The 24,120-nt window shown below is 46.4% G+C and overlaps 2 protein-coding genes across 3 annotated transcripts; both read right to left on the bottom strand.

The window, feature by feature from the left end:
• Positions 1-626: 626 nt before the first annotated feature.
• SRM (spermidine synthase) lies at positions 627-6,971 on the bottom strand. The gene is made up of 8 exons (XM_032201326.1): positions 6,800-6,971; positions 6,497-6,617; positions 6,137-6,229; positions 4,789-4,942; positions 3,876-3,959; positions 3,367-3,512; positions 2,331-2,453; positions 627-1,780 (listed from the first exon to the last, which is right to left on the bottom strand). The coding sequence occupies exons 1-8, from the start codon at positions 6,943-6,945 to the stop codon at positions 1,763-1,765; spliced, it is 885 nt and encodes a 294-aa protein (XP_032057217.1). The 5' UTR covers positions 6,946-6,971; the 3' UTR covers positions 627-1,762.
• Positions 6,972-9,153: 2,182 nt separating this feature from the next.
• Positions 9,154-23,939, bottom strand: EXOSC10 (exosome component 10). 2 transcript variants are annotated; one of them, XM_032201322.1, is made up of 25 exons: positions 23,775-23,939; positions 23,170-23,306; positions 22,526-22,649; positions 22,112-22,216; positions 21,543-21,708; positions 20,644-20,755; positions 20,277-20,352; positions 20,028-20,138; positions 19,467-19,610; positions 18,966-19,156; positions 18,116-18,272; positions 17,441-17,589; positions 17,093-17,143; positions 16,221-16,332; positions 15,511-15,561; positions 14,858-14,936; positions 14,561-14,682; positions 14,130-14,225; positions 13,403-13,477; positions 12,839-12,926; positions 12,573-12,646; positions 11,820-11,988; positions 11,280-11,341; positions 9,926-10,002; positions 9,154-9,341 (listed from the first exon to the last, which is right to left on the bottom strand). In XM_032201322.1, the coding sequence occupies exons 1-25, from the start codon at positions 23,937-23,939 to the stop codon at positions 9,311-9,313; spliced, it is 2,724 nt and encodes a 907-aa protein (XP_032057213.1). In that variant the 3' UTR covers positions 9,154-9,310. The 2 variants fall into 2 exon arrangements, with proteins under 2 accessions (XP_032057213.1, XP_032057214.1); XM_032201323.1 differs by lacking the exon at positions 23,775-23,939 and having other exon boundaries at positions 14,561-14,643; positions 23,170-23,551.
• Positions 23,940-24,120: the final 181 nt, after the last annotated feature.

Raw genomic sequence — 24,120 nt, 5'->3', positions numbered from 1 at the left:
ACAGAAACCCCTTGCTGGAGGCAGTCAGTGGCTGCACCTCCTATGCTGCACAATTATGGCAAAGCTCAGCCTGAACCATTGCAAATCTCTGCTCCTAGTTTTCTCTCGAGCCCAAATCTCCCTCAGTAGGAGCGTAGGGTTTGTTTTTGGCTTCTCCTGATGCCACCTAGCGACTGTTCCCAGCCTGTTCAGCACCTTGAGTTCATTCCATAGTTGAGGCCCTCGGAGCCACTAAGCTAACACAATTTTTGGAGGAAAAGCTGGTGCAGCTGAGTGGGACCAGCGACTGACAGGAGCTAAGTGACGCTTACAGGGAGATGGGCAGCTACAGAACAGCTTGGAAAGGTGTTTGAGAGGCAACATTTGGTCTAGAGAACAATTTGGATAGAAGGTACTGACTTCTGCCGTGCAGAGGGTGACAGAAGCCAGAGCTATTGGGCAGTGAGGTCACAACACAAAACAAGCAATGGCATCATTTTTAATGGAGGTTATTTTTGATGGTATTTGTCATCCCTGGAGACAAGAGAGACACCAACTACTGAGTGCCCCGGATGTCTTCTGACAAGCAGAGCAAACTTGCAGGATCTGTTAGCATCCCCAAAGAAGCACACCGACCCACACTGATGTCACCTTAACCAGAGCCGAGTGTTTAATTGATTGCAAGGGAGTGACAATCGCCCCGTGGTTGTGCTGGGAAGATCCCCACTGCACAGCGGTGGAACCGAGTCTTTAGAACAAAAGTACAGAGGAGGCAGATCCATCTCACAACAGAGTACAATGAAAAACAGCTTACACGTCTGGGGGCAGCATTAGGAATAACGATGCCTCCTAAGGACCAGCTAATACCCAGGCCTGAGGCATCTCAGCACGACTGAGAGAAGAGATTTGTCAGCGCAACTGACTCCCCAGCATCAGTACTTCACAGCAGGCAATGGATCTAAGGTTTGTTTTTTATATATATATATTTATATTTATTTATATAAAGCGCCTATCACGTATTGATAAACACTCTTTGGAACCACTCTGACGGCAGGGGTAAGAACAGGAGTTGGCCTGTTAGTACCTCAGCACTTCTGTTTCCAACCAATTTAGAAAAAAAAAAAAAAAAGCCACAAGACTTTGCTGCCAGCCCGGCCGGCTGGCTGGTGTTTAATACTGCTACTCCATCAGGGTTGGAGGGAGACCTACTGTGAATGGCAACAGTTTGCACCGTGACCCCTCCGGCCGTGCTGCAGCACAGCGCAGGCGTCACAGGAGGGCAGGGGGACGTGAAGGCTCAGACCCGTTACCAGTCAAAACGTCTCATCAGCAGGGAGCTCCTGGTAGCAGGGAGCAAGCTAACTTTGCGCACAAAGACCTCGCTCTCTGTGCTTAAGGCCGAGTCGGCGAACCTCCTGGACTTGTTCCAAGTTTCAGAAGATCACCAGACAGAAATACATGTCAGTTATAAATATATCGTGTCAGTTTGGGGAGAGGTGGGGGCAAATTTAGAACGGGTAAAGGGGAGAGAGAAGGGAAGAAGACATGTTACATTTCCAGTACTGCAAACAACAGTTTTGACCTCACGCAATGTCAGCGGACCGTTCCAATAGTCTTATCTAGCTGATGTCCCATCTTTAACGCATCAAAGGGAATGTTGGCTGGCAAGGGGTTAAATAATCCCACACAGTGGAGAGCGAATCTGCAGCCTGCTGGGAAGGTCCCCACCACATCACTGACGATCTCAGGGTCCAACTTGAAGGGAGGAAGCAGCTTCTCAGTCTCACACATCACTCAGGGCCTGGCGACAGCCAAAAACAAAGAGTGTCAGGAGGGACCCGGGGCAGCTCTCATGGTCCTCGACAGAAACATGGCTTTAAAACACACCCACGGCACGCACCCTCATCCCTGGCATTCCCTGCTAGAACCTGCAGTTGTGGTCAGTTAAGAAATCAATGATGCAGAAATAGGCAGCCTGAACTACACCAATCCATCCTTTTTATACTCTCTGGGTTGCACTAGAAACCACAACCAGGTTTTATTTAAGACTTTTGGAACTTTCCAGTGGGAAACACCAGTTCTGCAGGCTTTTGGACTTGTTTGTGCTAGGAGCAGGAGGGATCTGCCACGAAGACATGGGACACCAACCCCAAGAACAGTTCCAAACTGAACTGCAGCCTTACTAGGCTGACTCATTCGCTGCCATGTCATACAAAATGCCACCCTGCTCCAACTTGCCCACAGAAGCCTTTAGGGCAGCAGGAAATCCTCAGTCCTGTGTACTCCCAACCCTGCCAAAGAAAAGTCACACCTCATCCTTGCTGGAGGAGTAGTAGCACAGCCTCGCTTACCTTCCGTGCAAACTCCGGCAGGATGAAAGCTGCCCGATGAATATCAGAGTTGTAGTATTTCAGATTCCTCTCCTCTACTTGTTGCCTTGACAGCTGCTGCACAGGCTCCCGGAAATTTGTGTTCTGCAATAAAGAAGCCGGGTGGCCCTGTAGTGTTTGGGTAACAAGCAAAGCGCTGCACGATGGACAACCCAGCTCATGGCAGAGAACCAAAAGGACTAGCAGGAGAACAGATGAATTTCTGTTTCAGCATGAGGCCAAAGTTTCTGTGCAGCTCCAGCAAAAGGGCTGGAGTTTACTCCGTGCCTCATGTGACTAGCCCTTGTTCAGCTGTATACAGATGTCTGCATATGAGGTCAGACTGTGCCAGATGAAGCTGTCAGATTGTGCCTGAGCATCCAAGAAGCAAGGCTTTTGCTCGTCAGAGCAGAAGCCACATCTGTGTTAAGTCAAGCACAGCGCATGCTGCCAGTGGCCCAGATAAACCAAATACAGCAGCAGAAGTGCTGCTGGCTCCCCACAGCAACGTGACAGTTGTGTTAGAAGCTAGCTGCAAGGCAGCGGATTGGGAAGAGAGCAGACCTCAGTGGTCAGAAGGTGGAGAGTCACCAGCTCACATGCTGATGCTGACTCTCACTTGGAGGCCTCTGTAACTGCAGAGAAGCACACTGCAAGCTGATTCTTATCAGGCAGGTGCCCGCTTTAAAACAGCCAGCATCAATAGGCCAAAGCCTGAACAGGGTCTGGAAACTGATACTGGCCTCCACCCTTACAAGTTAGTTGTACTGGACATAAAACTATGTTTTTTTCTAAAGCAACTGGTTACATTACTGGTGAACTCTGCATTTTGTTGAGCACTGAGCAAGCTGCATTGTAGCTCTAGTGCCCTGAGCTGGGGACAAGCAGAAGCCTAGAGGCCCTTGAGCTGGTATCGCTCAGGGCCACAGCACAGGCTCCATAGGGGCCAGCCCCTGGGGCAGGCTCTGTGGGTACCTCCAGGGAGCAGAAAGGGGCACTTCACGTGCCTGAAACTCACCGGGTTCTTGCTGCAGAGCATGAAGCCAATCTGCCCGCTGGGATATGTGGGGATGGTGCAATAGGCGTACTCCACAACAGGGAACAGAGACTTGCAGAACTGACGCATCTCCTTAATGAGATCCAGGTGCAGCCACTGGCACTCACCTACGGGGAGAGAGCAAGACAGGGCGTAAGGTGAGGGCTGCCCCTCTTCACTGCACAAGCCCGTGCCAAGTCAACAGCAGCTCCAAGCCCAAACCTGCTTTACTCCACGCAGCTCATGTGGTTTCAAAGGCAAGATAAGACCACTGCGCCAGTTTTACACTAAGCACAGTCCAGCAGTTAATGAGTTGACGTATACGGATCAAAACCACGACCATACCTGGGAGCTAAAATGGATTTAATTCCCTGCGTCACGGCTGAAATGAATTTTACTCCCTGCGTCATGTCCCTCCAGGAAGAGTCCCCTTTGAGCCTCACACTTCGCATGATCTAACACCAGCCTCTGCCCAGGGACAGCACCCTCACCTTGGCAGCAGAGAATGCCATCTTCTCGCAGTGCCGTCTTCATCAGCTGGTAGTAGGATTCTTTGAATAAACTTTCTGCAGGACCTGTGAGAAAGGTGAGTAAAGAGGTATGTCCAGAGAGGGGTGAAGAAGGCAGGCTTCTGAGAGTTTTCTCAATGCCCAGGCTATACAAGGTCTGCACCAGAAAAGGGACACCTCAAATATGGCTTTTCAGTTAACACAAGTGCCGGAGGTGATCTGAAAGCAAAGAGTTTTGATCATGGGGTTCAGCCCACACCTAGCACAGCAGAACCATCACGATTTTAGCTTTGCTCAGTAGCAACCCCAGGACCTTTACCAGAGTCCTCGCAGCTGCCTCTTGCTTCAGTGAGCGTTGTTCAAATTGAACTGCTGCTGCAGTCAGTCCCTTAGAGGTGCCTCTCTCTGTGTTGAGAGAAGCAATAGCAGCAAAAATGAAGGGAACTCAGGCACCCTAGCTACGGCTGGTCCCTTCTCCCTCAGTTCTCACCTTCAAAAATGCAGCAACCTCACCACAGCCATGTCTGGGCTATGCAGATCCACCAAGAGCTTGCAAGCCAGTGCTTCACTAGAGGGCACACGTACAAAACTTTGTGCCAACACAGCGCTGTATTCCCTGTGGGATCACTGGACTCAAGGATCACCTTGTTGCCAAAAGCAGTAGCTGCTAGAATTGAATTTTGAAGGGAGAAATATGACACTGGGCTTGAAGCCTTATTAATACCATTTTCTGGTCGTCACCCTTCCCTTTCTCTACCAAAAGAATCAAATCAGCGATGGCCTTTCCACTTGGATGGAGCCTGGGGGCAGGCCAGCATTACTTCCAGGAGGTAGCCAAAAGAGAAAAGCAGAAGCAGGGTGGAAAGCAGTCCCCTTGTATGGCCACAGCTCTTACCCATGGGGTCAGACGAGTCCGTGATTATCACATCAAAGGCTTCTTGATTTTGTTTCATGAACTCAAAACCATCTCCCACGTGCAAGGTCAGCTTAGCGCTGGAGTACCCCACTGCCATCCCCGGGAGGTATTTCTTAGATACCTGGATCACATCCTGCAACACAGAGAGCATGAGCGGGTCAGTGGGGACTACAAGGAGCTGCTTCTTGGGCTACTGTGCAGCTGCAACCGAAAGAGCAGTGCTATGAGTCATTTCCTTCCATGCCTTCAGCACAAATCTAACTCACTAGCTACATCATCAAGAGCTGTCAGCATCTTCAGCCAACACGCTACACTCAGCCCTTTCCTACGGCCTCAGGGTTCAGTGACACTGTTTGTCTGCCCGTGCCAAACTCAACAAGAGGAACTCGCAGCTTCAAAAGCTCCCCGAGGAACTACGAGAATCTGATTACAGATCTGACTGCTCTGTGCTCGCTCTCCCTGGGGACATCACTGGCAGAGGTGATCTCAGCTGAAGACTTTTTTTTAAATAAGACCATGGCAGCAGGTTTCTGGATGTGACGTGAGAAACATCCCCACCTCTGCTTTATAGTCATCATCCATGACCTCGTGAAATACGGTTCTCTCTTTGAAACCCCTACAAGCCACGTGTGAGACAGCAATGGCCCAAGGCCCAGCAACTGCACTGAACGCTACCAGCTTCTCACAGCTGGCTGAAACAAAAAATATGCCTATATGTTGGGCTGTGCTTGTTGAAAACCAAGCCTGTATGCCTATGTAGTTTGAGAGACAGGGCACAGAGGCTCATATAGCAGCATTTCCCACTCCTAATGCAGCCTCGCTTCATTGAGACAGCGAAACTTTCTAATAAAGGAAAATATCAGAACAAACTGACCGAGGACAAGCAGCCCATCTGCCACGGAAACAAATACCCCCCGCTTATTTCCTGCTTGCAGTGGAAGGAGCCTGCCGAACAAAGAGACTATTCCTCCAGCAGGAGAAGCACCGTTCTGCAGCAGGGGAAGGGGAAAAGCAGCACCTCCACCACGCCAGAGCTCCCCTTCTACACAGCACGAGTCCCCGGATCCCGCTGGCCTGGAAGGGCCTCTACCGTATGTGTGAGAGAGAGAGCACATGAGAGGCAGCCAGCTGCCACGTAGATGACTCGCAAGGCAAAGAGGTGGCGCTGTCAGTGTGGTGCCAGCAGAATCGTTAGCAAGCAGGCTCGTTACTGACAAGGGACAGCAGGTGAAGCAGCAGCAGCTCCGCGGATGCTGAGGAGGACGGGCTGCTTTCTGCTCGGCAGCCTGCGCGAAGCCCCGGGGCGGCTCCGTGCAGCCCAACGCACCTCATCGATCTCGCACTGCACCACGGACTCCACCGTCGGGTGCTTCACCACCTCACGCAGCACGCCCCCGTCGCCGCCACCGATGATGAGCACCTGGGACAAGGAGAGGGGAGAAACCGGGGCGTCAGCGAGCGGAGATGGGGAGCAGCTCTCGCAGCGTGGCCCGGGGCAGGGAGCCCAGCGCCACTCGGGCTCGTCCCACCCTGGTGCTGAGGCGTGCGGCAGCGGGGGGCCACGCAGGCTGTGCCACGGTCGTGCTCCACGCTGAAATTTCGGCAGTGGGGAGGGCAGGGGCCGGTCTGCGGGCACAGCTCGCTCACAGACCCCAGGAGGAGCAGAAGGGGCACGGGGAGGACTCACCTTGCGGGGGTCGGGGTGGCTGCAGAGGGGCAGGTTGGCGATCATTTCCTGGTAGGAGAACTCGTCCCGCTCCGTGCACTGGATCACCCCGTCCAGGACCAGGACGTTGCCGTAGGTGGTGCTGGGCAGAGCGGGGCAGCGCGCTCGGAACCGGGGCCGCGCCTCGGGCCCGGAGCCGCGCTGCCCCCCCCTCCCAATTCCCCCCCCCAGCCCCCAACCCCCGGCCCCGCCAGGCCCCGCCGCATGGCGCCGGCCTCCCCCTCCCCTCCCCTCCCACCTTCTCCCCTCTCCCCCCCCCGCTACCTGCGGAACACGAGGATCTCCTGGTAGCGGGAGCGCTGGTGGTGCAGCAGCTCCTCCACCTGCAGCGACATGGCCTGCCCCGGCCACAGCCGGCACGTCTCGCGGAACCAGCCCTCGCGGATCAGCGCCGCCGCTCCCTGCTCCATCCCGCCGGGAACCGACCCCGAGCCCGGCTCCGGCTCCAGCCCCGGCTCCGGCCCCGCCGCCCCCCCCCCCCGCCGGGCACCTGCGCTGCCGCCGCCGCCGCCTCCTGAGCGCGGGGCGCGGAGCGGGGCGCAGCGGAGGGGCCCCCACGCGCCGCCCCGGCCCCGGCCGCCAGCGCGCGCCGCCGCCGCCTCCCCATTGGCGAGCCGCGAGCCGGCGGCCGCCCATTGGCTCGGGGAGGCCGTGACGTCAGCAGTCGGAGCAGTGGGCGCAGCGCCAGCAGCGCCGGCAGCGCCAGCACCGCCGCCAGCGGTAGCAGGAGGGGAAGGAGCTGGGGGGGGGGGGGGGGGGCCGGCGCCCCGCGGCCACGTGGGGCTGCGGCAGCAAGCCCGAGGAGCCGGCGGGGGAGCTGCAGGCCGGGGGAGGCCGAGCTCTAGGGAGGGGGGAGAGGCAAATGCACGAGCAGTTTTTGGGGAAAAGGGGCGCCCTCCTGGTGCTCCTGGGCAGGCAGAGTTACAGAACAGCGAGTGGGATAGGGGAGAAATTCACCATGGGTATACTGAAAAGTCAACCAGGTTTTTCTAATAATCCTGAGCGACAGTAGGCTGATAAAATGAGAGGATAGGACCCCGTGTGACTCCACACGCTCCATAGCTGTACCCAAGTCACTGCCGTTGAAAGCATTTTAATGTTTTTAATGCTTCTATGGCAGCACCCCACTACCCACAGTTTCAGCCATATTCTATTTTCCATTTAAGATCATCCTTGAAACGTTACCTGGCACAGAACTGCAAATAGAAAACTTCGAGAAACCAAGTACTTTTAATATCTCTGCAGCCAATGGGGCTTTCAGGAAGTTTTACTCATTCTTCAATTACCAAAGTATCAGAAGGCATAAAGCTGACAAGAAGGGGAACTGTCAAATCCCTGCAAATGCACTTAAATAAATTGCTATTCAACTGCCTCTTTTCAGAGGCATTCTCCAGTATTCAGCCATTCAGCCAGATTTTATGAGCAGAAAGGGACTTTGTCTCGACATTACCATGCTGCTCAGCTGGCACTCTTCACCCTAAGATACGCAAGGAGAATAAACCTCCTCTGTTCCTTCCACCCCCTACTCAGAGATATTGGAAATGATTGAAAATAAACAAACAAAAAACCAAACCTCCTGACACGTCTTTTAAAATGCAGCCCTCAGGTTAGGAATGCAGAAGCAAGTTTTTACCACTACCCACTCAGTCCTTGCACCTAGCCTAACATAACAGAGAAATAATGGTAACTGCCAAAACACGTGAGCATGCAATGGAAAATCTTCAGGCAGAAATGGAAATCATGGAGCAGAGATAAGGCCTTTGGGAAGGGCAGCAAGCTCCATTCATCACAGCAGTGAACAGCAATCCAGGATGCAGCTCTGCCACTGATCTAATACAACTTCAAGCGAAGTTGTATCAGCCCTAACCTTTGGTTCATCCAACTCCAAAATGGCAACATTGTTTACCTTGTCTACCTCTTTCACAGGAGCATCACTGGCTTTCAGTTGTCTTCAATTGTTTAGAGTGAACTCTGCCATCCTTGAATCACTTTATAGTCTGAGACTCTTTCTACAAAGACATTAGGGTAACTCGCTCTGGGTATTTAAAACTATGAGAACATTACTACAGCCGCAGTGAGATTCAGTTGCAGTACAGAACCCTACTGGCTTTCCCCAAGCCAGTATTGTACAGTGTCATTACTTTTTCTACCTAAAGGCATTGCTTTCTGTCTACACCATTATGGTGAAAAAGTAACTACCATGTCTGATCCAAAAAGCAGCTGAGCACTTTCCCTCTTCTTAAAATCTTTGCTTAAAAATACAAATACTGACAGGAAAATATACTCTTTTTGATATTACCTTGTCTTGTAAAAGATGAGCTATGCTGTTCAATTTGTAAGCAGAGTCTAACATAAAAGAGCCTGGCTTTATTTCTTCCTCTGGACTGCTGGGGTTTGAGTCACATCTACTGAATCTCTCCATTATTTTTGTGCTGGCTTTAGAGATGCCAAGGGATTCCTCCATACTCCACTGACACGCTGGTTCTGAACTTCAAACAATTGACAAGTTTAGCCTAACTGTATTTGAGGACACAGGATAAACTTTCAAAATTAGAAACAACGCAACATTGTGAGTATAATTAGAAAAAACAATGTGAAGATAATAAAAGCCAAACCAGTTGAGATGTTTATCCTTTAGGAAAAAAAGGATTTTAATGGGCTAAAAAGATTTCTGTACAAAAACTGCTCAGTGACCAATATTTGCCTTTCCATGGTGACAGTACTTATGACTATTGTTTTGTTCAGCAGCAACTCCCACAGGTCTCGTAACAAGGACTATCTCTTCGGCCAGTGGTGTCTGGAACCCCTACAAAAGAGAGTTACAGAAGACTTAACTCTTGCTTTACATTCACTCAAGATTAAAAAATCTACAATAACTTTCAATGATTCTTTTGAGAAAGGGTCATGGTGCAGAATCTTTCTGCTTCTAAGGCTGCCCTTACATAGCATTGCTCTTTTTTGGCTAAATAATTCACAAGAATCAAGCCCGGGAAGCTAGACAGTAAGTATATTCAGAACGAGAACATTCATATTTGGCAGTACTGTTATTTGTCTTCCCAAGCTAGACACATGTTCTCCCCACCTCTGCCTATCTTTGTGGCCAAAGAAAGCGACTCCCACATCTATTAACACAAACTTTTAGATCAGTATTTCAAACCTTCCACCCAGAATTGTCCTTTATTTGCATTAATCCTGACTAAGCCTTTTCTTTTTTCCTTTAAACTGACGTCAAGCTGCGAAAATAACATAAGTAAGTGTTATGCAACCGCTTCCCATAAAATGTGCTTAAGCTCCCACAGCAGCAAAGGACAATAGCTACGTTTTGCCCATGGCTCTGGAGCACAGGAGTAAAAATGCTCCACGCGTGATGAGAGGAGGCTGATGACACACCTGTCAGCCTTCCCTGCCAGGTAGGACATGCTTCGGTTTCCAGCTGACTGTTGGAGTTTGTTAGCTCCAGCAAATTTCTGTGTGGAAAAAAACCAAACAACACAGTGAGGTAGTTGCCAAATACAGTATAATCAACGTGATACGTGTCCTGTTAGGTCCCTCCTACTTCAAGGAACACTGCTTGTTTACACTCTGAGCTTTGTTTTAGGACTTCATGCACTTGCACTGAATGCACCTGAATAAATGCTGTTTTGCTGGTTTAACCATGACACGTGAGCCACAGTATCCGTTTACCCATCTATACAGAGCAATCCATACAGGTCTAAAACCTCCCAAATTCACTGTTCAGTTGGTCCTCCCCATCCCCCTTCTCTGAAACAAGTTTAAACTGACACAGCAAAGAGACTGCAGGAAACTGTATTTTACACACTATCAGGCATAAACCTGTTTTGCTTCTAAAAAATGTTTTTAATGAATGTCTAAGAGGCTTCCTGGTACTATTTGCCTTTCGATTAAATACACAAGGCAGAAGGTACAGGAAAGAGGCTGAAATGCAAGAAATGAGCTTCAGAACGTAACGAACACCTGAGCACCCAATGAGTTGACAGATGGGCACCTATTGCTTCATGCTTGAATGCCCACTGACATCACGCATCAGCACCCAAATGCTCCATATGTGAGTGCTACACAGGATATAGTAACCCAGGTCTGCCAGAGTGACCTGTGGGAGGAGGAGGGGACAAGAACTGCCCTGTGTTGGTCACAGACAAGTAGATTTGTTTCCCTAAGTTCGTAGTTGTCTGTTCTTCTCTTCAATCTCCCAATCAGAAGGTTGTGTTGTTAATTACCAATTGATTAATTTACAAAAAAAAAAAAAAAAAAAAAAAAAAAAAACTAAAGCAACAACAACAACAACCACCACCAAACAAAAAACAAACAAACAAACAAACAAAAAACACTTGGTGGAGAATGTAGGCAACACCTGGACCTGCCAAGGCCTGGGGTGACTGGAGTGACTTTGAGATTTTGGAGAGTGCCTTCAATTTGGTATTGTGAATTTGTGGAGGAGTGCTGTGGTCTAAGCAGTGTGCCTGTCATGCTGGGGGTACAGCTGTGAACAATGTATAAAAGGGAGAAATAATGGAAGAGTCTGTGGGGCCCTAAGAAAGCTCTTCCTGAATGGGAACAGGCTATAACACAAGAATTTGTGATTGGAAGCTGCACCTCAGTACAAAGTGCTGTTAGAGAGCATTCTGCAGATCCTGAGAAAGTCCGCTACCTTTCCCAATGACTCCCCACCTGGGTACACAATATCATCAACATTTCCGTTCCTTCTTTCATGACATGTCTGTACCTTGCCTGTGTAAGCTTGTTTAGCAGGATCAAACTGTGCCGACTGCTTCGATTTGCTGCTTCCTATGGGAAAGAGGAGAGGAAGTATCACTAAACATTTCCAGAAAGAACAGTACAATCCACAGTCTTTCTCTGACAAGGAGATCTCACTGCAGTCTCCTATGCTAAAATCCAGAACAGATTCTGAAGGGTGTAAGAAGCCTCTGAATGAACGCTTATTACAAAGGAGTCAAATCTCCTTTGCCTCCTAATTCCTTGGGTCCAATTAAACCAATGACTTTTCTCTACAGAGCAGAGAAGCAAGCAGTGAATCCACAATCCCCTCAGCCAACTGTTTCAGGATTTTTGTTTCCAAACCAGAAAAAGAATGCTAAACTGTTGATTCCCCAGGTAAATTTCTTTCAGTATTTCCCCACTGTAAGGTAAGTGAATTGGAAGTTTGTACTGCCTTGGCATCTGTGTTCACATACAGCCTTCTCAGGGCTCAGCTCGCAACATTTTCCACAGCCTGCAGCACTCTAGCAAGAGATCCAGATCTTACCCGCAAACACTTTGAAGTTGGACTTGCTGTAATCAAAGGGGGTAAACTGCTTCGGTGCTTCCAGCTCCTCTGGTTGCTGGGAGGCTTTTGGCCTTTTCTTCTCTTGTTTTGGCAATTCTGTTCCCGTTTCACTGATGACCCTCTCCCTCTTCTTATTAGCCTGTTCCTGCTGTGAAAGCAACCCATGGAATAAAAACAAGGACAAGTTCAGGAGAATGAAACATCTCTGTGAAGGCATGAACACCAGCATGCAAGTGAACTGTCAGTGGACCCGGGCTCCAGTGACAACTGGGGACTGTCTATGGCAGTAAAAGTGCAGGAAGAAAGCAGTGTTCTTCTTTGGGCCTGAACTGTTCCCCCACTGTCCTCAGAGCAGGGGCTTTTCAGGCAAAAAGCCAAGTTGTCATTTCACAGGATACTAGAGGCTGAGATCTGGTGTCAATGCACAGGCGGATCTTGAGGAACCTGGGCAAGGAAGGAGCAGTGAGGTGCAGCAGTGGAACGCATTCCCTTCTGAAGACACAGAGGGATGCAAAGATTTGCACAGCACAGCTGCTAGGGGCCTGCTGCTATACATAGGGCAGAACCACAGACAGCCTGCCAATCAAGGCAGCCATTCGGGTCACCTGAAATCAGCTGCTTTCAACTCAGGGAATATTTCAGAGTAACAGGCAGCTTGGGGTTTCATTCTGAACTACGTTAAGAAGATAAAAAAAAAGGCAAAGGCTGTAAGTATGGAATTCAGTGACATACCATAGCTTGCTGACGAACAGACACAATGTTTTCTGTAGCCTCTTTATATGCCTTCTGTGCCTGGTCACGATCAGCTAGGGAAACAGACAAGCATTACTGTAAAAAGCAGGAGTAAATTAGGCACGAGATTAGAGAAATCTCTGTCAAGCAATCTCATCCATTTGAAAATCCATCTCCTAAGGTATTCTTATGACTGAGAAACAACGTAAATGTATCAGGAAAAAGCATGCTAGCCAACACATTGAGGAGCAAAAGAATGGCTTTACCTGACTGCTGGGCTGCTTTCTTTTTTATTTCTTCCTTGGGCTCCTTCTGTACTTGTGTCTGACTCATCAACTTCCATCGATTGCTGATCTATGATGAAAAAAATTACCTGGGATCGTTTTCTTTGAAGTTTTATGGCAAAAGGGAGTTTATAAACCTGCTACCACATGCTGGTCTTCATTAAGAAGTACAAAAGATCAAATTGGATTGTAAAAGAGATTAAGATCTGCTGCACCATGTAAAGTAAAACCATGTGCTTTAAAAGTTCTTGAGCTACAAACAAGCCCAATGAGAACAAAGGCAGATACAGACTTCAGTAGTAGTTTGTAGCTTTGACAGACAGGGACTGCAGAGTGGAAGGTCTCCAATTCTAGGTTCTTTGAAGAATACAAATGCTATAGAAACAATGAACCACTGATTCAGAAACACAGGAAGTTTCTCAAAACTTATATTCTTTTTTCTAAGAAGAACCCAAGAAAAAAAATTGCTAATGTTCCCAAAGTAAAATAGTCTACTTATTTGTTTCTTTTGTAGTACTTGGCAGGAAATTTTAAAATTAGGCTTACTTCATAAATTTTTGATGACGGATCAAACTTTGCAGACTGTGAGACATAGGCAGGATTCTGTTCTGAAGGTAAGTACTGTAGAAAGGAAAAAAACATTTTTCTTTAAATACAGCATGTGACATTAGTGCTCATAGGCTCATTGCTACAATGCTACTTAAATATAAACCATTTGAAACATTTTCTTTCTGTAGTTACCACAGCTATAGCTGAAGAAATATTAAAGGAAAAATAACCAATCAACATAAAAAAACCCCACACCATGAACCCAAAAAAAATCAAACCAACCAACCCCAAACACACATCAGAAAACAGTTGTTTTGATACTACTTCCTAGTAATCTGCCACTCCCAATCTCTAGCAAAGTATTCTATTGTTCTTGTTTCATTTATTAGAGGAGTAAAATCAGCTCACTAACTTCAGGCACAGAGATGAAAATGTGATGCAAATTAAAGAAACCTCAACCTCGATTAAAAAAAATGAGAGGTCTGTTTACGACTTAGGAAGACATATCTAAGAGGCAATTCAACATGTTTTGAAAACAAAACCACATGTGTATGCTTCCAAAGGGCAATCTCTCAATTCCAGTAAGAAAGCAGCAACTGATGCTATATCAAGATCTTTCATGTAACCCGGAAAAACAGCTCAGAGCATCCTCCACACAGGGTGGTTTATCAGTACCATTATAAATACATACTGGGTTTTACCCAATTTTGAATTTGAATTTTACCATTCTAAATGGATTTTCAAAGGACTCCATTATACGTTGAGCTTTCTTCTGTGCAGTTGTTAAAACTTTCTCATTTCCATCATCTTCATCACATTCCTACAAAAAAAAAAAAAAAAAAAAGGAGAGAGAGAGAAGAAACATTAACATTAATAATTTTTAGCTTTGGCTACTGCCATTACAGGCATGTTATTTCTCACTTTATCTGAAACTCCAGTGATGGCAGTAATCCTCTGCAGAGGTTTAATTAATTTGCTGACCTCCTTACCTAATTATCTCGGTTATGCCATATGCTTGACAGGAAGGCAGTACCTGCCAGTGCCTATGCATATCTTACCTTACTATTTCTTGCAACACTACTACACAGTTTTACCAGATTATTAAGAATGTTTTCCTATACTTAAAACACTGACAGTATCACAGACATTGCTTACACTGAATATGCTGACAGTGGCAGTAGCAACGAGGCATGTTGACTCTGGCTGGCCACCCTGAATATTCATTGTTCTCTCACTGTCTGAGAAGAGAGAATCATGTTCCAAGACTGGTGCAGACTCTACATTGAAAAAAAAAACAAAAAACAAAAAACATTTTTTTATTAGATACTTGTATATTATACTGCTCTTTGTGTAACAACATTCACTGAAAGTATCCTCAGTGCTGCTTATTTCCCCATATCAAAGCCATATCATGTCATTATTATCACAGTTTTTAGGTTAAGTCCTAATTACCCAATGCAGAGTTGCTCTGAAAATCATCCATAGGAATACGGGAACTGTCATGTGGTCCAAATAAGGTATTCTCCAGCTTCTGCAGAAAGATTCACATTGCAAACACCATTAGTACACTATTCTATGAATCTATGTGTTTTCAGATACTGAAGAGATACTTAAAATTCAAAGAAAAGGGAGAAATTCAGAGACTGAGTATTTTTAGTATAACTCACCTGCCAGAGCACATTACAAATGGCATCAAAAGCATATCTGTGGAAATACCCACAGGCTAGCGGAGATGCTTTACTTCATAAGCAGGAGGAGAATAAATGAGGCAGCCTTAGAAACTCATCTGAGACTTCCCTTCTTAAAGATCTATCAATATAGGCTGACACACATGCAACTGCCCAGCATCTAGAGTGTTTGCTGATGAAGCATTAAGTGCTGTTGTTGTGGTGGTTTGTAAAATACCAATTTACAGCTGGTAATGTTACGAGTCTAGCACAGAAAAATAAACATTAAGCTAAAGTAGAGAGACCTGTTAAAACAGATTAGAACAAAGAATTTACCAGAAGTTAAAATTTTGCTATGTTTTTTTTTTTTTTTTTTTTTTTTTTTAATTCGAGTTTAATGCTTGAGACATCAGGTAACAAATATTATGCAAACATTACCTCCGGGTTGGACAGAGGTGCCCTCTTCTTGACTGTCAAAGCAACCTCCGACTAGAATGGGAGAGAAACATCAGTTAACTGCACCTGATCTATTTCTTCTAGGTTAGCCTCCTCACAATATATCTATTACAAGCTAAAATTAATTTATTTCTTCTTTTCCTGCATATGGATATATTTAAATGCCTCACACAGAAAGCACATGTTCATGCTCACAAATGGTTCCGTTTTATCAAAGGAAGAAGACCGTACTGATATCTATATGCTGATGACAGGTTTTATTTAATGAATTCAAGTGTTCTTTTTTGTTGTTGTTGTTGTTTTGTTTTTTGCTTTGCCACAGTGGAAAAAGATTTATGAACCCATTTACATGGCCTACTAATTCTACAAGGTCCATTTCTTCCTCACACAAGTAAATGTGCAGTGTAAGGATATGGCACTGTACAGGCAACTGCATGCTGTTCAAGTAGGGCCTGTTCTTGTCCCGCTCTAGCTTTCCAAGGAACTACATAACGTCTAAGCCAGTACACATCAGACAATAGATGGGCAAGAAAAAACTGCCATATATCTTCCTGCTCCACTACAGAACACTACACTCAATGTTCAAGCAAACTTCAGCAGACAACTCAGCACCACAGGTCACCATTTAGCTGTAGTACCTGGGTTATGGAAAGGAAGTGATGACTCTCTTGTGTGATACAAGCTACTCCTACCTTGAGAAGCGGCATCTCTCGGGCCTGCTGAATGAGAAGATGCAATTCATTAATCTGCTGGCGAACTAGTGGTGGGACTGGATTACAGCAAGCAATGATGCCCTGGGGTTCTCTAAAGAGAGATGAGAAAAATTCAGTGTGCTGTATTTATGGCTGATGTTAAGCATTTGCATTCAAAGGATGCACAACCAGATATAACCACAGGCCTGACTGCGACAGGACAAGACAAGTTAGATTAATCTGTCAGAATTCATTCTCCAAGATGATTTTTTTTTTTTTCTACTCAGTTTGTGCAGGTAAGAAGAAACTGTTAATGCAGATCTCCACTCACTCATCTTTTTTGTGGTCTGTCTGCCCTCATCTGCATTTTGTTCCTTGTTCAGCGTTCCTCTACGGAAGCTGGCAGTGGACTTGCATTTAAGGATGCATTTTTATCATTCTCAAGCATGGAACATTAGATGATGAGTGCCAAGTGTTTGAGGAAAACTTTGCATAAAAATAGGCGTTGAAAGGGATCTGCCTCCACTCAGCTCCCTTTAAGAACTGACAAAAACAGATGTTATAGGGGAACTCTTACTTGCTCTGTAATACTGTAGGAATCTCAGGGCGGGGTGGGGAAATGTGTGACATAAAGCAATGCAAAGGAATGTGATTTTATTCCACTAATAAAACACAGAGATGTATATCCCAGAACTCTAGAGGCTTCTGAAGAAGTACTGCAATTTATTTGTCTTGCAAACTGAAGAGCTACAGAGAAAAGCAGTATTGTCAGCTGGAAGAAAGGGACCAACTGCAGAAGTAATTACACACTAGGAAAAACCTTGCTGGGTATTAAAATCAAGTGAGACTCTTCAAGGATGAGCAAAACTTACTTGGGCAGTTCCTCTGCTATCTTCAATAACATATGATTTGGTAACACGTATCTACAACACAAAGAGGCAGTGTGAATGTAAGTGAAGAATTACCTTCAAAATACACAAGCCTACCTCATTTCACAACATCTGAAGAGATGAAATCATTTAAGAAGATATTAAGCAGGGCTGATCTAGATACCCAGAAGAATTTAGTGCTATCATAACAGGACTTGTGTTCCAAATGTAAAAAGTTGCCTGATTCAGTACACTAATTTCCATTACGTAAGAGAATTGTCCCCTCTTGGGGGCAGTTGCACAATTCAATAGACTCATTTAAGCCAGTATTTGTAATAAATAACTTCCTACCCTGTACTCTCATCCTCCTGACGTGCCGTCTTGTCTCTCCATGCAAACAGCAACCTAAATGCTGCTAGCTGCTGTGTGTTGAGATGCTTTTTCTGCCTCCTGTAGAGTTCAAGATAGGATTCATCTGAAAAGAGGGGCTTGATGTATTTCTGGATGGGAAAAAAAAGAAACGCTCATGATCTGTTACCAAACCAGTGCTTTCTAGTTGCCTTGCTTCATCAGGACAAAATCTCATGCAGATGTAAGGGGACGGAGTAAACTCAGGTATAACATATCCCGGAGTCGGTAGTTTCCACACATGCAATGTAATTGCCTCATAATGCAACTCCACCAAGGCTTTGAAGTTTTAGGAATGTCCAGCAGAGCTGGAAATGTAACATCTCCCCAGGGAAAGGTACACCTGAAAGCATCAGGAGGCAAAGGTGTGCCAGCATTCAAAAAACAGCAAGAGAGAATCTGAACCCAAGGATTTTGGCTAGCGAAACAAGTGACAGCATATAACAGTGTGAATTTATACAGCTGATTTCAGACATGCAGATATGGGGTGGCGGGGAGGCCAGGCACACGACACAACTGAAAATGAGTCTATGCAACAGATGCCGAAACAGGCGAAGGACTTGATGCCCTAGTAAGCCCGTATTCTGATCCAGGTAATCCAACAAGCTGAAGCTTTACCTTCAGGCAGATGTCTCTGCTGCGTTGCCACACAATCTGGAGCTGAGTGGGCTGCTCGTTCCCTCTCTCCCACAGTGCCTCCCTCACTTTATCGTAAATGTAGAGTAAGTAGTGAGTGTCATCACGGGCATACTGAATCATTTCTTCTGGCAAAGGGCTAGAAAAAGAGCCAAAATTACACCAATGTATTTCAGTTGCCCCAAACAATCAGCTTCTTCCCTTTGCAGAGCCCATTAGGGCAAACTGCATCTGAAGCATGCTAAGAACTAATATGGAAATTTTTCTGTTTCCTTCCTGAAGGATTTGTTGGGCAACAGCAGCAACATGCTGTGCACTCTCCTACTCAGATGACATCTTGTTCAGATGCTGGATACTGTGTAGCTAAGTCAGATGTCAGAACTACCTGCTGCAGTATTTGTCACAACTTCTTTCTCTCTGCAGAGCCTACATAAACTAAATCTGGGACCTGTGTCCCACAGCCAGGCTCACTGCTCTAACTGAATGCTGCACCATCTACTATGGGTGACCAATCATTTTTGGGGGACTCTTGAGAAGCCAAATACTGACCTTCTCCATAACACTGCAGTGATTCAGTGCTGTTCCTAAGAAGCTTGATTCCAGAAGCTTTTTATCAACCAGTACTCCCTCACCTACCCCAAATAATTAAATTTCTAAAGAAACATAGGAAAATGTAATGCTCAAAAGAACTTCAAGCACTGCCAGGTATATGCTGTGCTTGTTGACTTTGAGATTAACCTCCAGCTGTGGGCTTGCGACTAGAAATACACTTCTGCCCCAAAATACAAACAAGGATAAGTAGCTCCAGCACATCTAAGGGCTCAGTTCTTACCGTATCCTCCAGTCAGCCAACTGGTACTGCTTGTCAGCATCCACATTGCAATACAGCTTCAGCAAGTGGTCCAAGGAGTGCTTGCCAAGATTGAGAAGACGAGCAGCTTGGTGAGTATCAAACATGTTCACCAAGTACAGGCCAAAGTCTTTTTGCAGCCATTCCACATCTGAATCAGCACCATGAAGGACCTTGAAGACCAACAGAAATTGGGAATGATATGAAAAACATCTCTTCCCTATGCTGTCAGTGCTGTGGTTTCATATTCATGTGTCTTGGACCAGATTTCTTTTTTCTCTGACCTTCAGCATTAAGTGCAGGAAAACTAAATGAGTGCACTCAGTAAGTAATTTCCCTCTTGCATCAAGGAAACAGGCACATGAACAAATTATAATGAAAGCCAAGAGACCAAGACAGAGCATACAGTGTGCTTTCAATGATAATAAAGTTCAAAAAATCAAAAAAACCCCATGAGGAATTCTGGTGAATTTGGCAGCTGACCTTCACAATTGCAGGGTCTGTGAAAGTCTCATTGAGAATGTTCATGTCACTGCGCAACTCCAGTGTGTCAATAATGAAGTCTTCTGTTCGGGTGGAAATCTGCATCAGGCACGTCAAGCCCAGGAAGCTCCTGTAGGAATGGTGCTGAAAAATATGAAGAGAGCTATTACTTCTACCACAGAAGTAATACTACAAAAAAATACTGCACCCCAAATGAAGGAAGAAACATTAACAGAGGAATTCTCAAAGCAAAAGACAATCAGATGAACAAGTTTTCTCTTTGCAGGCTCTAGCATGACAAAAAGCAGCATGGGCAGAATTTAAAAAGGATTAAATCCAGTACGAAATGTGCAACCATTACTGCCATTAAAATATTGCCACTGTTTGATTCAGCCTCCTAGACAATATCTGATAGATTAGGGCCACGAAGCAAATACATGTAAAAGTATGCTAACAGCAGGATAGAGAGAAGACTAAAAACCAGTAAGAATGTAATCGTCTCTTAGGCTCTAACAGCATACATGTAACTTTTAAACAAACAAAAAAAAGCGAGTTTCTTACCTCTAAGTCCAGGGCAAATTCTTTACAGTTCATAAGCTTTTCATTTAGTTCTACCAGCTCATCCAGTGTGGTGATAAAATGACAGGGTGTTTCCTTGATGGGCCTGTACATCTGGCAGAGCAAATTATTAAGAATGCTATGTTCTCTGTCAATTCCCACCCCTGACCTCCACCATCAATTCTGAAATTTGTCAAGCACGGCCAGCTGCAAACTTACTGCATCTGCTAGTAAATTAACGTGGGCACCAACCTGGGGCTCTGGTTTCTTGAGAACTCCATCTGGTGGAGAAAAATGCTCCAGTTCGTACTGGTAAGGGTGAGCAAACCTGTGGAAATTAGGAAAACAGGCACGGACTAAACTTCAGTCATCTTTCTGAAGCCAGTGCACAGAGACTTTGAGAGCTCTGGTAGTTTCCACATCGAGTAGAAATTTTGTCTCTTGTTAAGGACAGGTTTAAAATAACTGCAGTTGACTAAAGCGAATCACACGCAATGCAGCGTACAGACACAGACACATGCAGAGCTGTCACACATAAATATCATCAGCACAAGGGGACCATAGAAGTGCATGTTCATCAATGCACTCCAAGCACCTTGCTGTCAGTTTAATTTCTTACATGTCTTGCTCAGTTTGCTGCGTCCTCTGCTGGTGTATGAAGTCTGCCAAAGCAGCTGGTACATCCAAGTCTTCAGGGCGCTCCTTTCGTTCCCGTCCACTTTTTGTGAGGGCTGAACAACCGATATGGAACAACTGGACCGGGTCCCACACACAACATTCTCTGCCTACTACTATCTCTTCCCTCCACCCATCATAGGATCCCATTAAAATCAGGAGCTATCAAAAACTTCGTAATTTAGACCTGCAGCTTTTGCTGCCAACAGGATTTCTGTCTGCACCTGCAATGATAATTTAGTTACTAGGTTTTATCAGGCTGTCATTAAGTGAGATGCAAGGTGGTTCTGCTGAGAGCTTGGAAGGAGATTGAAAAATCTTCAGAAAAATCTTTCAATCGCTCCCATGCACTAAAGCACAACCCACATCAGTGCAGACCACGGATGAGTCACTGTCAGCAGAGTGACAAGTTGTTGAGACAGGATATTTCACTGGCAGCTTTGATAAAGCAGCCAAACCGAATCTAGGTCTAACCCTACACCTGCTGCTCTTAAGTAATTAGAGAGAGTTATCTGTAAAGCCAGCCAGACATAATAGACTAGTCAACACAACTCCTGGTGCCAGAGGAACTCTCACCATGGACATTCAATGGTGGCAAAAAGAAGCAGCAGAATACCTGTTTAGAACAGGTTAAATACTTTATACCAACAAAAATGTGTTATATGTTGACCGACCCTTACACTGCATGTATGTAAACAACAGAGCCACGAAGCTTACTTCATCTAAATGGTCAACATCTGCTGTTACTCATTTTTACAGTCAACGATTCCTCTCCTGTATTATGAATACAGATTTGTGTCAAATGTTCCCAACAGATTACCAAACAAAAGGGAAGCATCTTACCTTCAGGCAAAGGTTTTAAAGCATTTGGCTTGATAAAAAGTTTAGGTACAAAGGGAGTGTTGGAATTGTCAATCTTTTCCCGAAACTTAAGCTGTGGTCGAGAGATGTTCTTGGCATGAAGCAATCGGAAGGTTTCGGACTTGGTCCTTTTGTGGGATTCTCCTGCCTATTAAAAAGAAAGCAAACCACAAGTAAAATTAACATGACTTAATAAACGTCTAGAATCAATTTTATTCAGATTGACCTAATTTTCAGAGGAATAAAATTACACCCCAAACTCAAAAGCGGGCCACTCTTCTGCAGTAAGAGTTCTGAACAGAATGACAGTTCTCTGAATCAGGTCTCTGAATTCCTTGAGTAAAGGTAAAGCTGTTGCGTGCATTAAGCTAAGTTGGCAACTGAAAGCACAGAGATTCTACAATCAAGTTTTACACAAAGAAAAGGAGTAAGAATGCATGAAAAAAAATCTGAGGAAACATTTAACTACTACACTCCACTAGAAAACCTGTAGCACCAATGCTAGGACAAAAAGCTATGACAGCACAGCAAACTGAGTGCGGAGGCCTCACCTTGCGGTTCCAGCTGGAAACAATAGTCTGTGGAAGCTGCAACCCAGCAGGGAGGACTGGCTGCTGGTTTTTGTTCACTCCTGCTGCTTCATCCAGTAAAATACCCTAAATTCCAGAAAAAGAAAATTTACAGACCCATTCTCAGCTTATGAGGTTATTATGTCAGGCTGTATTTAGTCTCCTCACAGGTCACAGATTATCTTCACTACCTCTGGGCCATGACTTGTCTGCTTTAGCTGCTGTGAACACTGGTCTAGTACACAGAAAAGCTTTTTAAATAAAATGAAAAAAATCATCAGATTACGGAAACACTAAACCTAATTGTAGAAGTGCTACCTCTGAAATTTATGTCATGAAAAAACCTGCAACAGCTGAATAGCTTACACAAACAGTATAGAGGAATAATTTGCTCACCACTCTTTCAAGAATGACGTCATTGGAGTCAACCAGCATATCAAATTTATCTTCCAGCTCTGTTACTTTGCTGTGATCTTTCATGTGGCTGCGGCAGCCATGGTATTGCATCACCCTGCTCATACTTGCAAGAGAACAGCACAGGTATTAGCAATTTAAATGAACACTAAACCATCCAATTCGTTTCAACTTTCTACACCTTAAAAGTTTGAAAATTGAACAAATGCAGTACCTGTATACGATGTTGAGTGAGCAGTGGATACAAAAAACACCCGTACAATACTGTTATAATAAATTTATTTGGAATCGTACGACTTTCTGAACAGATTGCCTAGTACATTTTATCAGCCTCTGCTCACTCCATTAGGTTCTTTACCTAAACCATTATGAAAAGTATTCTGTAAACTTGTTATTTAAACTGTGAACTGATAGAAAAGTAGCTAAAATTTGGTGACATAAAAGGAGGACAGTTGGACTAGATGTTCTTGTAGGTCCTTTCCAACCTTGTGTTTCTATGACTCTTATGATTCTATGAAAATCTCCCTTTATCTCCAACTAGCCTGGAGTTTCCAAATGGAGATGCTACGTGCTGTTCTGGATCGGAGGCTACTGTCAGTGGCACTGAGACTCAAACACAGCCTTACCAGTGGAGGAGGCGATGGCCCTGTGTTTCGCAGTAGGCGCGGAAGCCAGGGAAGCTTCGGTAGAAGTCATATTCGTCACCAGGCCGGGGGAGCCCATTGGAGGCCTTTGTTGCTGCCACCACCGTGCCCAGCGCGTACTGTGCAGGAACACCGTTACCAGAGAACACCATTATCAGTACCTCCCCAGATTATTCCCTTTACTGGGGGCTACCTGACAGAAACGCACCACACCGAGCCCGCCCGAGGCACGACTGCCCCTCAGACCTGTTACCCTCGGGGTTTTTCACGCCACTAAGTTCACGGCATCTTGCTAGAATTCCTTTAAAGTGACAAAATATAACGGCAACGGGCTCCCAAGGCTTATTTTGGTACTTAAGGCCGGGCATAACGCTCGTTGGAGCCGCCGGCACGCAGACGGCTGCTGCGGTACGTTAACGGCACCGACCGCGGGCAGCCCCGCAGCCCCTGAGGGCAGGACTACAGCCCCCAGCATGCCCCGCGGCCCCCTCACTCGCAAACCGCCCGGCAGCCACGGCCCGCGCCGCGCAAGGCACGCCGGGACTTGTAGTCCACCGCACCCGCCCCGCTTCCCCCCCGCCCCACACCTTAACGAAGGCGTCGGCGTCGTCGAAGCCGGGCAGCGGCGCCTCCCCGCGCTTCGCCTCCGGCTCCGGCTCCCCGGCCCGCTCCGCCGGGCCGCCGCTCCCCTCCCGGGCCGCCGCGCTCCCGGCCGCCGCCCCGCCGCTCCCCCCGCTAACGGCGGCCGCCATCTTGCCCCCGCAGACACGCGACGCTCGGGAGCTCTCGCGAGAACGCCGGCGGGCGGGGAGGAGGCGGGAGTAGGGGGGTGCGCATGCGCAGTGGGGAGGCGGCGCCTAGGCTCCGCTTTGGCGCCCCCTGGCGGGAAGAAGAGGAGGGGGCGGGCACTGAGGGGCCCTCAGCGCCCCTCAG

This window comes from Aythya fuligula, chromosome 21 (genome assembly GCF_009819795.1).
Source record: "Aythya fuligula isolate bAytFul2 chromosome 21, bAytFul2.pri, whole genome shotgun sequence".
Classification (NCBI taxonomy): domain Eukaryota; kingdom Metazoa; phylum Chordata; class Aves; order Anseriformes; family Anatidae; genus Aythya; species Aythya fuligula.
This window is presented reverse-complemented; position numbering and strand designations above follow the sequence as displayed.